This window comes from Lingula anatina, chromosome 1, assembly GCF_051362555.1.
Source record: "Lingula anatina isolate TDL-2025a chromosome 1, LinAna3.0, whole genome shotgun sequence".
Classification (NCBI taxonomy): Eukaryota; Metazoa; Brachiopoda; class Lingulata; order Lingulida; family Lingulidae; genus Lingula; species Lingula anatina.
Genome location: NC_141767.1, coordinates 33579105 through 33591038, shown reverse-complemented (window position 1 = coordinate 33591038; position 11934 = coordinate 33579105). Strand labels below are relative to the sequence as shown.

At 40.1% G+C, this 11934-nt stretch overlaps 1 protein-coding gene across 3 annotated transcripts; it reads left to right on the top strand.

Moving 5' to 3' along the window:
* Positions 1-215: 215 nt before the first annotated feature.
* On the top strand, positions 216-6980 carry LOC106165697 (leucine-rich repeat and fibronectin type III domain-containing protein 1-like protein). 3 transcript variants are annotated; one of them, XM_013544001.2, is made up of 2 exons: positions 216-811; positions 1939-6980. In XM_013544001.2, exon 2 carries the CDS (start codon positions 2414-2416, stop codon positions 4124-4126), a length of 1713 nt encoding a protein of 570 aa, XP_013399455.1. In that variant the 5' UTR covers positions 216-811; positions 1939-2413; the 3' UTR covers positions 4127-6980. The 3 variants fall into 3 exon arrangements, with proteins under 3 accessions (XP_013399455.1, XP_013399457.1, XP_013399456.1); XM_013544003.2 differs by lacking the exon at positions 216-811 and adding an exon at positions 850-1038; XM_013544002.2 differs by lacking the exon at positions 216-811 and adding an exon at positions 1086-1537.
* The last annotated feature ends 4954 nt before the right edge of the window (positions 6981-11934 follow it).

Genomic DNA, 11934 nt, shown 5'->3' with positions numbered 1-11934 from the left:
AAGCGTTCAGTTACAACAAACATTCAAGTAAAATAAATAAGCATCATTATTTTCCCGTTCACACATATCAACTGTCTCACAAAACTCGCCGCGCGCTTGCTTTGTGAGTACATCTGCGTTTTACCTTTTAAAGTGGCAACACAATGTAGTACATACGCGCTTCAAATATAGAGAGAAGAAGCAGGCCCCACCCCCTAGAGCATGGAAAGTGGCTTATTCAGAAAACCTGTTCATCGGGATGGAACGTGAATGAGGACGTATATTGGGGCTGAATAACCATACGGCGTGCTGGGTCCATTGTAGCAGTGTCATGTCACCAACGTAAACACACACGAAAGTCAAAAGGTGGCAGGACTGTTATTTTTTCCTACATCTATAGAGCGTACTTTTTTCAAGTCTTCATAAATTGGATTTGATCTCAATCGAGGATGCTTCCTGACGCTCTCAACCAATAATCGATCGGATTGGACACTATTCTGGCAGCTGCGCTTGCTGATTGGCTAGCGGGGCCACAGCCTGAAATTGACATACCGTGATGTTATAGTGGCGCTTCTCCGGTGTGTTGTGTGGTAGAAATAGACAATCTGCTGCTAGCGATACGGAAGCATAGAAATAATGTTTAGCATAAAGTACCGAGCATGCACCTAGTACATACGCAAAGAAGATGGCGTGGTAATTTGAGGACTGGAGATGAAACTGTGTGGCAAAGAACCAAAGACAGCAACTTCTAAAGAGACAAAAGACTCCCAAAGAATCAACTCCAAGGGACCTTTGAATTTATTGACTTGAAAAATAAGATGACATATTTATGGTAGGTGTTTATCTCACGTTGTTGTTGTTTGCGACTGTGCTGACGCCAGGTAAGGGGGCGACGTGACAGATTCGGGGCTATAAAACGGAGAATCTTTCAATGAAGCCATTCCTGTCCAAAGGACACTGATCGATCGTGGCGATAGTGCAATTTTAACTCATTGCACTGAGATGTAAAAGCTACAGGCATAGAAAAGAAACGCTTGATGTTGCCTGCGTTTAACACAGGTGAGGTTTAGATGGTGAGATATGAACCAATTAAGGGTCGACGAACCAACAGCAATTAATGATCGTGGTTGTTTTTGGCCACCACCTTTGATGTTTACCCCAGACGGTCTGATCACAGTGTAAAGTTCTGTAGGAGGAAAGGCTCTCCGCCGACAACAACCTTTGTATCCACAAACCTATTCAACATTCCTCCAAGGAGCCCTGCTTCATCTAGACCTCATTTGCTACTGTAGATTAGATTGGCTTCGTTTTATTTGTATTAGTGTAACTAATAGCGTCGGCTGGGTCTGAACTCAACTTGAACGCAGGTGAGACCCACGGCTTGCTTACTAATTACACCTCTCGACGTCTCTATTTTGTTGATAAATGAAGGAGCCTGTACAACATGCACATATTACCTCGGGGACGGCTTAGGGTTGAGACTGCATGCGCCTTAAATCGTTCCGGATATCCCGGGCCGGTATCGCGTGCTGAAAGGAAGTCCCTGTGTTCGTCGATGGTTGGTATATATGAGTTCAATAGGTGATAGATAATGTTATTTTCGTTCCAGGTTACTTAGATCATCACCCAGTTTATATAGGGTTTATCTGCGTTGAAATTAATACATAACACGCTTTTAAGGGTGCCTTAGGCCATACAATTAATTTTTGACTAATCGTAGGTACGGGTTTATTATCGGGGTGTTGAATATTTGCTGTCCATAAATGTAAAAGAAAACAAGTTTTGTGTGTTACTAAAACTGCACAGTTTGCACATGTGTTCACAAGATTCTGTGAAAATTGGATGGCAAATAGCCAATCCATTATTGATAGGTGTACTCAGTTGCCAGAAGTCGCAGGTTGACTTTTGAATGTAATCAGGATCAGTTAGTCAAATGTCCCTTTTGTATTACTCTTCCAGATTTCCTAGTGTGTCTAGCGACTTTGGAGACAAAAAGGAATATACTCTATTAAGAAGGTAAACACCCCTGCCCACTGTATGCCGTGATTAGACGCCGGACATTGAGTTAGCCGTGGCGGACAGGTAGGCTTAGAGTGAAAGTTATTACCTCAGCGGCGACACCTGTGCACCTGAATTCAATTCAGAAACGGAAATTTCGTAAAGAAGTTAAGACCAAGCTTGGGCTCTCGATCTGCTACATGGTAAGCAGCTTCCAGTGGATAATAAATTAAGGCCCTAAACAGAGAAAGTCAGAGTTGGAGAGCCGAGAGATGGATTGACGTTACACTCCAACGTTCAAGTGAAAGAGGCACAGTGTGCTGGTTCTTCTCAAAGATAACTACTCCTGAAGAGAGCACTCGAGGGGTATTTTGATTTCGATTCATTGCCCTCTCGACTAACATTTAAACTAGATTGCTGCGCTCAAAAGAGGAAAATGGCCATGCTGAAGCTGAATCGACGGCTTTGTATTAAAATATTCGGACTCTTAAGGATTCTTATCTTTTTAAATTTCTTCCAAGTGGAGGCGAGTTTTACCTGCCCGTATCCATGCTTTTGCAATAAGGACAGCAGGATTGTATATTGCTCTAGAAAAAACCTGGCACACATTCCATCGGGAATTCCGGACAACTCATTACAAATCAACCTGAATGACAACAACTTTCAGGTGACGACAATTCAAAGGAGAAATTTCTCATCTTTTGTGGACCTGGAGCACCTCTATTTGAGCGGCTGCGGTATTGAATCCATTGAAGTAGATACATTTATTGATTTAGAGAAATTAAAGTGGTTAGACCTGAGTCGCAATAGTATCCGAATAATTCAAGATTTTGCCTTTAGGGGACTCAACTTAGAGCACCTATTTCTTAATGGCAATCGGGATATTCAGCTCTCACGCAACGCTTTTCAAGATTTACGGACCACGGGGCTGAGGCTACAGCGATGTAGTCTAACCCGACTTTCTGTAGCCGTCATCTCTCCGCTAAGTGACAGCTTAGAATCCCTGTGGCTGGATGGCAATCACATCGAAAGCCTTAACCCTGCTCTTTTGGTGAATTTCTCAAAACTGAAACACCTCAGGCTGGGAAACAACCCTCTACACTGTAACTGTGAGATGAAGTGGTTCGCCGACTTCTTCGATACACATCCCAACGTTTTCAGCGGGGCCCGTCCCCCGCACTGCGCGTCACCAGAAAGGCTCCGCGACAAAACCTTCGACACTCTCCCTGCTGACGCCTTTTTGTGCAACGCTCCCGTCTTTAGCAGCGTCGATGTAACATTTGATGAGGACCAGGGAACACTGAAATGTATCGCAACTGGTGACCCTGCACCGACTTTGTACTGGATAAAATCGTCTGGAGACAAGTTAATTTATTTTCCGCCTGGGGACAGGAAGATGGCAACAAATACAGCAGTATTACAAATACCTAGACCGACGACTAATTTGAACGACAAATACGCTGAGACGTTTGTGTGTCTTGCTAGCAACGCGGCTGGAAACGTGACTTTCACTTTTAATGTGACATTACCTGAAAAGACAGTAACTACAACGTCAACAGCATCAACGACAATAAGCACAACTACTAATAGCAGCCCATCAAAAGGGGACATCGACGACCCTATGCTAGGAATAGAACCTGACTTTAGTAGTAATGAAAAACAAACACGAAGGACTTCGCATAATGGCGACACTAACACCAAACAGACTCCCATTGTGGATATACCACACGAAACGAAAGCCGACCGCGATCAGCCTTCTTATCATTTTCCAAATTCCGATGAAAATGACAGCAAAATTTCCTATGGGCCAACGGGCACAACTTCAAACCACAGGAGGTACATGTACTCATCAGAGGAGAAATATTTTCGCCTTCACGATATAATCGCAGCCGTAGCAGGAACATTTGCATGTACAGTACTCTTGTGTTGCTTATTTATTTGTATAATATGTCAAGTAAAGAAAAAAGTAAGACGACGGAGAGAAAACAAAGAAGACTATAAAAAGCACAATGCACAGCATCAAAAGGCCTATTTAGCAAAACAAAACAACACACGGCAAGAAATGGGCGCCATGCCAGAACTAGTCGAGTTTCTTGAGGTGAAGGAAAATAGGGAAAATCACTACAGAAATACATGTAATCAGGTCTGACAGTAGCACGACATATAGCACAAGGTAGGAGATAAGTCAGGCTCTTCGATTCCACGACACAGTCAGATATCTAAACATCAAGTGCAATGTATAGCGAAAATGTCGACCGATAAAGAAAAAAAATTCATAGGAGTCTTGTCCTTCACTAGAGCAGTGTGTTTTAGCAGCTTTGATCACTTCCATGTTATCGATAACAGCCAGTCTCAACACAGGGTTGTTTATTTTTTGTCTCATTGCTTTAGTATATAGGCGCAAAGGGAAAATCTCGAGAGACCCTGTAGCGGTAGTAATTACAGCCGATAGCATGGAGACTGGGTAATTGGTAGACATTATTGTGCTCCGAAAAGCCTTTAGTTATTCGAAATTAGGTTTGACGGCACTTGCTAGAGACAGCCTCGCTCATTCAAGTTTCATTCAATTATAGACAGAAGAATTAACACAGCATATTACAGAAATACTTTCTATCCACCATTAAACTTGTCTGATGGTATCCTAGCACAATCAATCTTATTTTGTTCTAATCCTAAAAGCCGGTAAGGGAAAAGCGGAACTATTAGCCATTCCGACTCTGGTTCTGTGGTGGTTTGGATCATTAAGGACTGACTTCCTTGGTAAATGTCACCCGTTAAAATGGTTGTGCTTTCTTTGTTTTGAATGTGGATGAACCATATTCTTATATACTCAATCAATCACAACTCAACGACTTTACACATCTTTAACATTTAGGTCTGCTTTCACGTTATTGGTGATTGTCTGAAATGCACGTAATACACTGTGAGTCATAGGCACTTTCACAAGGGAAATCAACAAATATAGGCCTATATTGGTAGCACCATATTTTGAGAAACCGGAGATAAAAATAATAAGGGCAAAATGCTGGGGTTAGATAAATGCAACAAAAATGCAATCCGAAAACAGAATATATTTTCGCATATGGCTTCCCACATTAAATTCGATCCTTTCGGCTTTTTACAACCCTCTGGGAATTTGTGATAGAGACAGATAAGAGTCATCCATATCTCACATGAGATAAATTGCGCCTTTTGGGAATCGTCTGCGGGCTTTGAATTATTTCTCGACCAAGTCATTGATGGAGAAGTCAGCTTGCGTCTATGAAAATGGCAATAGCAAATGTAGTACTTAACAAATAGGTGACCTGTACCTGTGTTAAGTTACCGGGCGTAGTGTATTTTTCAAGTAGAGTGAACATGTAGCACTGGGGTGAATGAAAATGATGCTCGTAAAATTTTTCATTACAGCCCTAAAGGCCAAAGGGGTTTAGTTTATAGCGGTCATTTACATGTGATGTTAAGACCACCATTTTTTAAGAGAGATGACCTTTATTTAGAAAAATACCCGTGGCTATCCAGCTTGTTTTTACGTTTCACGTAAATGAAAAACAGCCCTAGTTAGCTAGATAGAACTATCTATCACAGTTTAAGTTGATAAGCTACATATTTGGACATCACACCAAACAACCGGAACTACTGCATTTTATCTTCATTATATAAATACGAGTGCATCTCTCCTCCACTTTGAATAGGCGAAGCTTTGTTGAGCAGCACTTTTCGACTTCTTCGTGATTATGGTGATTTTGGTACCCATGACAACGTCCGTTAATCAAAGCATTCTTGGGAAGCAACTTTCAAGCACGTTACACGCATTTCTACTTAATTTCACATACATGTGTATAATGCTACTTGTATTTTCTTATCTTAAAATTTGCTAGACAAAGTCAAACAAACCACCACGCATGGTATTTAATTGATACAGAGGCTTTTAACTCAATTAAGACTTGACGAGATTTGCAGGATCTCACAGAGTCGGATATTGTTAGACCCATTGATTTTTCACGAGTTCTTCGTGTATGGGATGGAAATGACAACTCAGACTTGCATTCATTCTTGTCGACTTTCTCTGGGGCGAAGGACATTGATTAGAAAGACCAATTGACAGGCTAGGATTCTACATTCAGAAATGCTTCGGTGCCAGTTGAACGTCACTCCTGTAAAATAGTGTAATATAGCTCGATGTACCCGCATCGCAAAGGAATAACATGCTCTATATGACATGGTATATTTATTCAGAGCATGGCTGCAGTTCAATATATGTTATGCCATTCATATTTATCGCAAATGCCCAACATAATTGGTCTAATTCCTTGACCTGTCAGTCAACCTGCCCAAAAAGCTGCTAATAGGTACTAATGTATACCCATAGTTCAATTGTTACGTTCGATCCAACAATTTGGCATCGAACAATAATAGACCCCTGGCCCAATAATGACGGAAATATTTATGTAATTGTGCAATACGTTAACGCTTGGCCGCAGCAAACCAATGAGTGCTGTATTTGAGAACAACTAATGAAGGAAAGAGTATGTATATACTTTGGAAATATCAATGATGTGTGTAAATATTCTTTCTCGATGTTTTGTATTTTTGTAACGCGCTGTACATGTCCAAGACCTTCATTCAGCATTTATCAATCGTAATTTTATTTGTTTAAGTGAGTCACATTAATGTTGTTGATAGACTGTCTTTCCTGCTGGACTCCTCAGGAAAAAAAATCATAATCTGTATAATGTGTGACGATCAATACAATTAATGGAATTAATGGAATATTTTTGTATTTTGTACAGAGATGTTAAGTGCACAGCTTTGAGGCTTTGATAGCTTTCTGGCCTACGAGGCTTCAGTATAATTGGTCCGTTTATTTATGCTGCTCTTATTGTATTGATAAATCGATTAATGCGATGTAAAGTTATTATTTTTCGTTTGTATATATGTACATTCTTCATCACGCCTCTTGCCATGTTATGATCAGAATACAAGAATAAAAAAATACGATCTTATACGGTGTGCGTGTGAATATTTTTTCCAGGCTGGACTCCCTTGGTGCTTGACCTCTTAACAACGGTGCACACTGCACTCACTGAAGTCGCCAGTGATGACAAAACAACGCGAAGACATCATAAAACAAAATTCAGAACAAGGTGTGTTGTTAAAAGACAGTCAAGCATTAGGGGTTGGATCAGGATAGTCCTTTGATTTGTATATACGACTTGGCAGCTAAATAAGGGAGCACAGCAGTAGCCGTCGGTGCATGGGCAATGGGGTGAAATTCTAGACTAATATATATTTTGTGTTTATCGACCGAAAGTAAGGAGTTTTTAAACTCTGGCACTGGTTTGAAAATGGCGTAAGTGTTAATAGTTGTGCACTTAGCGTTTGTGCGAGTACCTGACGTTCGCATTTACATGCCACAACTTTCTTTTAAAATTGTATTTATTCCCTCATTTTCCTTATCAAAATGGCAATGTGCAAAGGTCATGGATTGCATCAACATTATTCTTTGGGAAAGAAAGGGGAAGTGGTATCTTGATATTTAGTCCCGGTGTATAGTTTTCTTTGCTCTCAAGCAACAGGGCTGTTCCCACCCGTACTCGGCAGTTCAGCTCCGATTTCTTTCAACGTAGAAAAAGGTAAATTATGACTCGCTACTTTTGAGACGTCACACTTGGTGGGGGAGAGGTCCGCGCTATGGAATGAAAGTTCACCTGTGACATGACCCCCATTTTTCACCTTACTCTTGCCAGGTGTTTTGATCGAACGATGTTTTGTGAAGTACCCATGACTAAAAACCGTTAATTCCCACCTTTCATATTCACTGTTTGCTGTCGTTTATTAATAAGGAAAGATACTATAACAGTTCTACAGAGTTCACAGACCAATCGATACGATTTCTTTATCCAAATCTTTTTTGAATGGATCGTTAAAAGAAATTATTCAGTACATTAGAATGTAAGGTAAACATTCGGTTATTAAATTAGATACGGCCTCCTTGGTCAATTTTGTTGTTATAAGAAATATTTGGCAGGTCTTTGTTGATATGTGAAACTCATTTAAGGTAAAGGAACAAAAAACAAACTGTGTCATCTGGACATATGTGATAACTGCTGAGTATATTATTAAATATACACTTAAATTCTCGTTCTTTGTAAAAAAAAATCAAGAACACATTTGCTGGCTTTCAGAATTCTATAAGATGAGCCTGTACACTTGCACTTCTATTGCTTCTTGGCCAAATGAAAATTTCATTTCCAAACTCGGTTTCTAACTGCGGATTAAATCACCGAGCAATCTATAGCGGGTCAAACAGCGAACGTTGCCTGATGGCTTTTGCTGCATTAACGGACTCCGCAATCTCTTACGGTCATTCTATTTTTCCACGCAAATAGCTTACTGGCATGCGAAACCCTACCCTAAAATGTGATGACTGACAACAATATATCTTACATTAGTAGCAGAGGGGAAAGCCATTGATGTTTTAAGCGAGGAAAATACACAACCTGCGGTAATGGTGGGCAGAAGAGGGCATTGTACTGATTACGATGCCACTAAATTGCCAAGGTAAATAATTACAGAACGCAACACCTGCACAATACCTGATCTACCTTGCAGGGTAAATTACAGCGTGCCTTTATCAGGGCACAACAGCGCGTGGTCACACCCGTTGTCGATTTCCAAGGCGAGTGCGAGACCCTATTGCATTCTGGTGAAAGTCGCGGATGTTTAATTTAACTACTATTCCACGGTGGATGTATTTGTAAATGTGTACACAATGTTAAACTACTTTCCACCATAGCACCTGTATACATAGTTGACAACAATTAACCGGCTATCACTATTCAGGGTGTATTTTTTCTCTTTTTAAAGATATTCATTACCATTCATGCCTTGAAAAGGCGACCGAAACGCACTTTCACTGTGAAAGGCTTTTCTAGTGTTGCACAAGACAGAAATAGTGTGGGTGGCGCACTGACAGCGTTTTTCCTCCACTTTAACATCACTTTATTTTCTCCACAAGATACCCACATGAGGTATGAAATAGCACATTAAAATAATTTCCTTTAATATAGTGTGTTCCACATGAAAAGTACCACATGAAAGGACTGCCATTCACGTGAAGCACTCGGTACAGGAAAGCACGTCGTTTGGTTAGTATGTAATCATCTATCATTCCAATTCTCATGCCGAGTTCAGTACTAGTTGTTAATTTCCCGTCAATATTCTTTCTGCCGGGCATGCTTTATTAAAACATCTTGACAGTCGATAACTGACTGTGTTTCTGTCCAGTTACAAGTAATGTGACATTAATAAAGATCAAAATGTCCTAACGATGAAACATCCATGATCGCCAGATCGATCTCTCTCTCTTTCTCTCTCTCTCTGTCTCTCTCTCTCTCTCTCTCTCTCTCTCTTCTACACAAACATTTTTGTTTTACCGACTAATAAAACCTCGTCTATCTATAAAGCATGGTATTTGATCTGTCTACAAGACCAGGGCATGTGCCAAGAGCTGCTCGGGATAGAAATGCGAGAAATGTTGCAATTATGACAACATTCCCCACTGTGTTTGTGCAACATTTTCACTTATGCCTTCTAACTTTATACGCCCGGTAGGAGGCTGTGCTAGCCTAACAGTTTTCCGAAAGCATGCTTCATCAGATAACTTGTTTCAGGAATTGGCAAAATACTCGACATACGCGAAAGATGAGTCCAAAACCAATAACTACAGTAAGTAGGTGCCTGAAAACGCAGCAACGAGAGTCAGTTGCCTTACACTTAAAATTAGCCGTGCGTTTTAACACGCCCTGTAGCTTTACGTGCCCCTGAATTTATTTTCTTTCGATCTTCGGGGGTATGATAACAAAATTTATACCCTCCATTATTATTACATAAATAAATACCCTATTATGAGGTTGTTTATTCCGGTGAGGAGATCGTAATGTGGTGTTAATGAAGTCGGTGACTTATACTTTACCTTTGCGCTTGGTGAAACCCGATGAATGCTAAAATGCAAAGCCTGATATTAGGCACAAATTAATGTATATGATGAGAATTAAAGAATAGGTCTACCGACTGTTAATAACGAGGGTTCTGGACCCCCATCGAAGTCAGCAGTGCAAGGAGTGCCTTTTTTTCTTCAGAGAGCATTGGTGAGAAAAAATCGCACCGTGACTAATGCGGCCTCTATCGCAGGGCCTACCTCTTTGCCCAAATACTTACTTACTTCAGGATCCCACTTTCGATATTTGATCTCAAGTATTTCCTTCTCACTTGAACTTAATCATAGGCTTAAGACAAAAAAGGGATGTGAAGCTTTTCCTTGGGGACAGCGGAGCACACGCTGATAATAAAAGAGTATAAAAAAGCGTTTCTCGGCACAATCAGGTGTCTGTTTTCCTGAGGACGGGAAAAAATATTCAGATTGTTCTTGAGTTGTGCTTCGAATTACTTAAGTTAACATACAGATACAAAAGCACATATAGTTTGATGTAATACCACCCAAGAATAACTTTGTCGGTTCCACTGGCACGGCACATGTGATGCCATTTAAAAGATATTACGCTTCTTATTTCAAAGTCGACAAAATCTTTATTTCATACATCAGCGAAAGAAAAACGTTGTGTGTTGATTTAAATGCTATCGCGTGATACCTTTTCACTGTGGTACAAACAAATCCCGAACATGACAATAACAATGTTTTCTTCTTAAAAACGAACAATTGGAGTCTTTGCTTTTAAGATCTATTCAAATGACAATAAAGAAATACTCAGAGCGCATTTATAGTATTCCAGAGAGTGAACAGTTCGATTTTTCTCTCGTGCCTTAATCACAAAATCGAACTAAAACACTAGCATTGTTTGCTCTATGATAAAATAAGACCTGACTTGTTACAAGACTCGATACACTGCAGGGAGGCATCAACTTCCACATAAGACAGAATTCAAGGACGTAAATACGGACGTAAATTTAACAGACAGGTGATAAGGAGTTATCCAAGTAATCTAAAGCCAGAAGGCTAACAAGATGGCTGCTCCCAGGGGAGCAACTCCGGGATTAGATTTTTTTAAAATCCGCTTTAATGTTCGATGATTTTGCGTAATCCACTTACTTTCCCATTCTTATTAAGATTGATATGATCAAACTGGATTGATAACAGCATTAAGACCGAAGATTCTTGGCATTTCTCATGAAGAATTTATCTCTCTTTCCTAACTTGATTGTTTTTTATCATTATCCTGTGAAATTGGAGTTGTCTTTTCTATAATCACGCGATACATCATGATTGAATCATCCAGACACGCTACACACTGAATTTGCTGAATGTCATTACAGCGAAACGAAATTTTCACATTTTCTGGCAGCGCTTGGGCTCTCTAAATTGAGACTTCTTGTTTTTTCAGATGGTCTCGCTAAACCTACATCAATATTTTGGAGATGACTCGTTGCCACATTGTTGCTAATTAGTTATCACAGGTGATATAAGACCGCATCCCCAAGTCAATAGTACTTTGTTACTCTACTTCTTATTTGGCACTGCTTGTCTCTATCACGTTCCGCGCATGCCTCTTACTCAAACTGACAAGTTTGTAAACCCTGCAAGAGGTATTGCTTGGGGTTAATAGAACCCTGCAGATTTGACACTACACTCATCTATTATTCTGGTATATCTAATCTTTGTATTTTGAAGATAATCAGTCGACCAATTTATTAAGGTAGTTAATATACTATCTCCCAGCAAGTACCGTCCTAATATTTCAAGGGTTGCGAACACTGAACATTACGTCAAAACCAAATTGTGTTATCCACCCCCACCCCCCTTTTTTGTCCAATTTTAGTTTTCTTAAAAGGTTTTTCTTCTTAACTGCGCTGTTCATGATCAAATCTTAAAATGACTACATATCTCGTAAAGAGAAGTTTCCTGGTATAGCATATATTACTTCACAGAGAAAACACACG

Bases quoted from the DNA above. Each gene is read 5' to 3' on its own strand.
- LOC106165697 (XM_013544001.2), top strand. From the start codon at position 2,414: ATGGCCATGCTGAAGCTGAATCGACGGCTTTGTATTAAAATATTCGGA.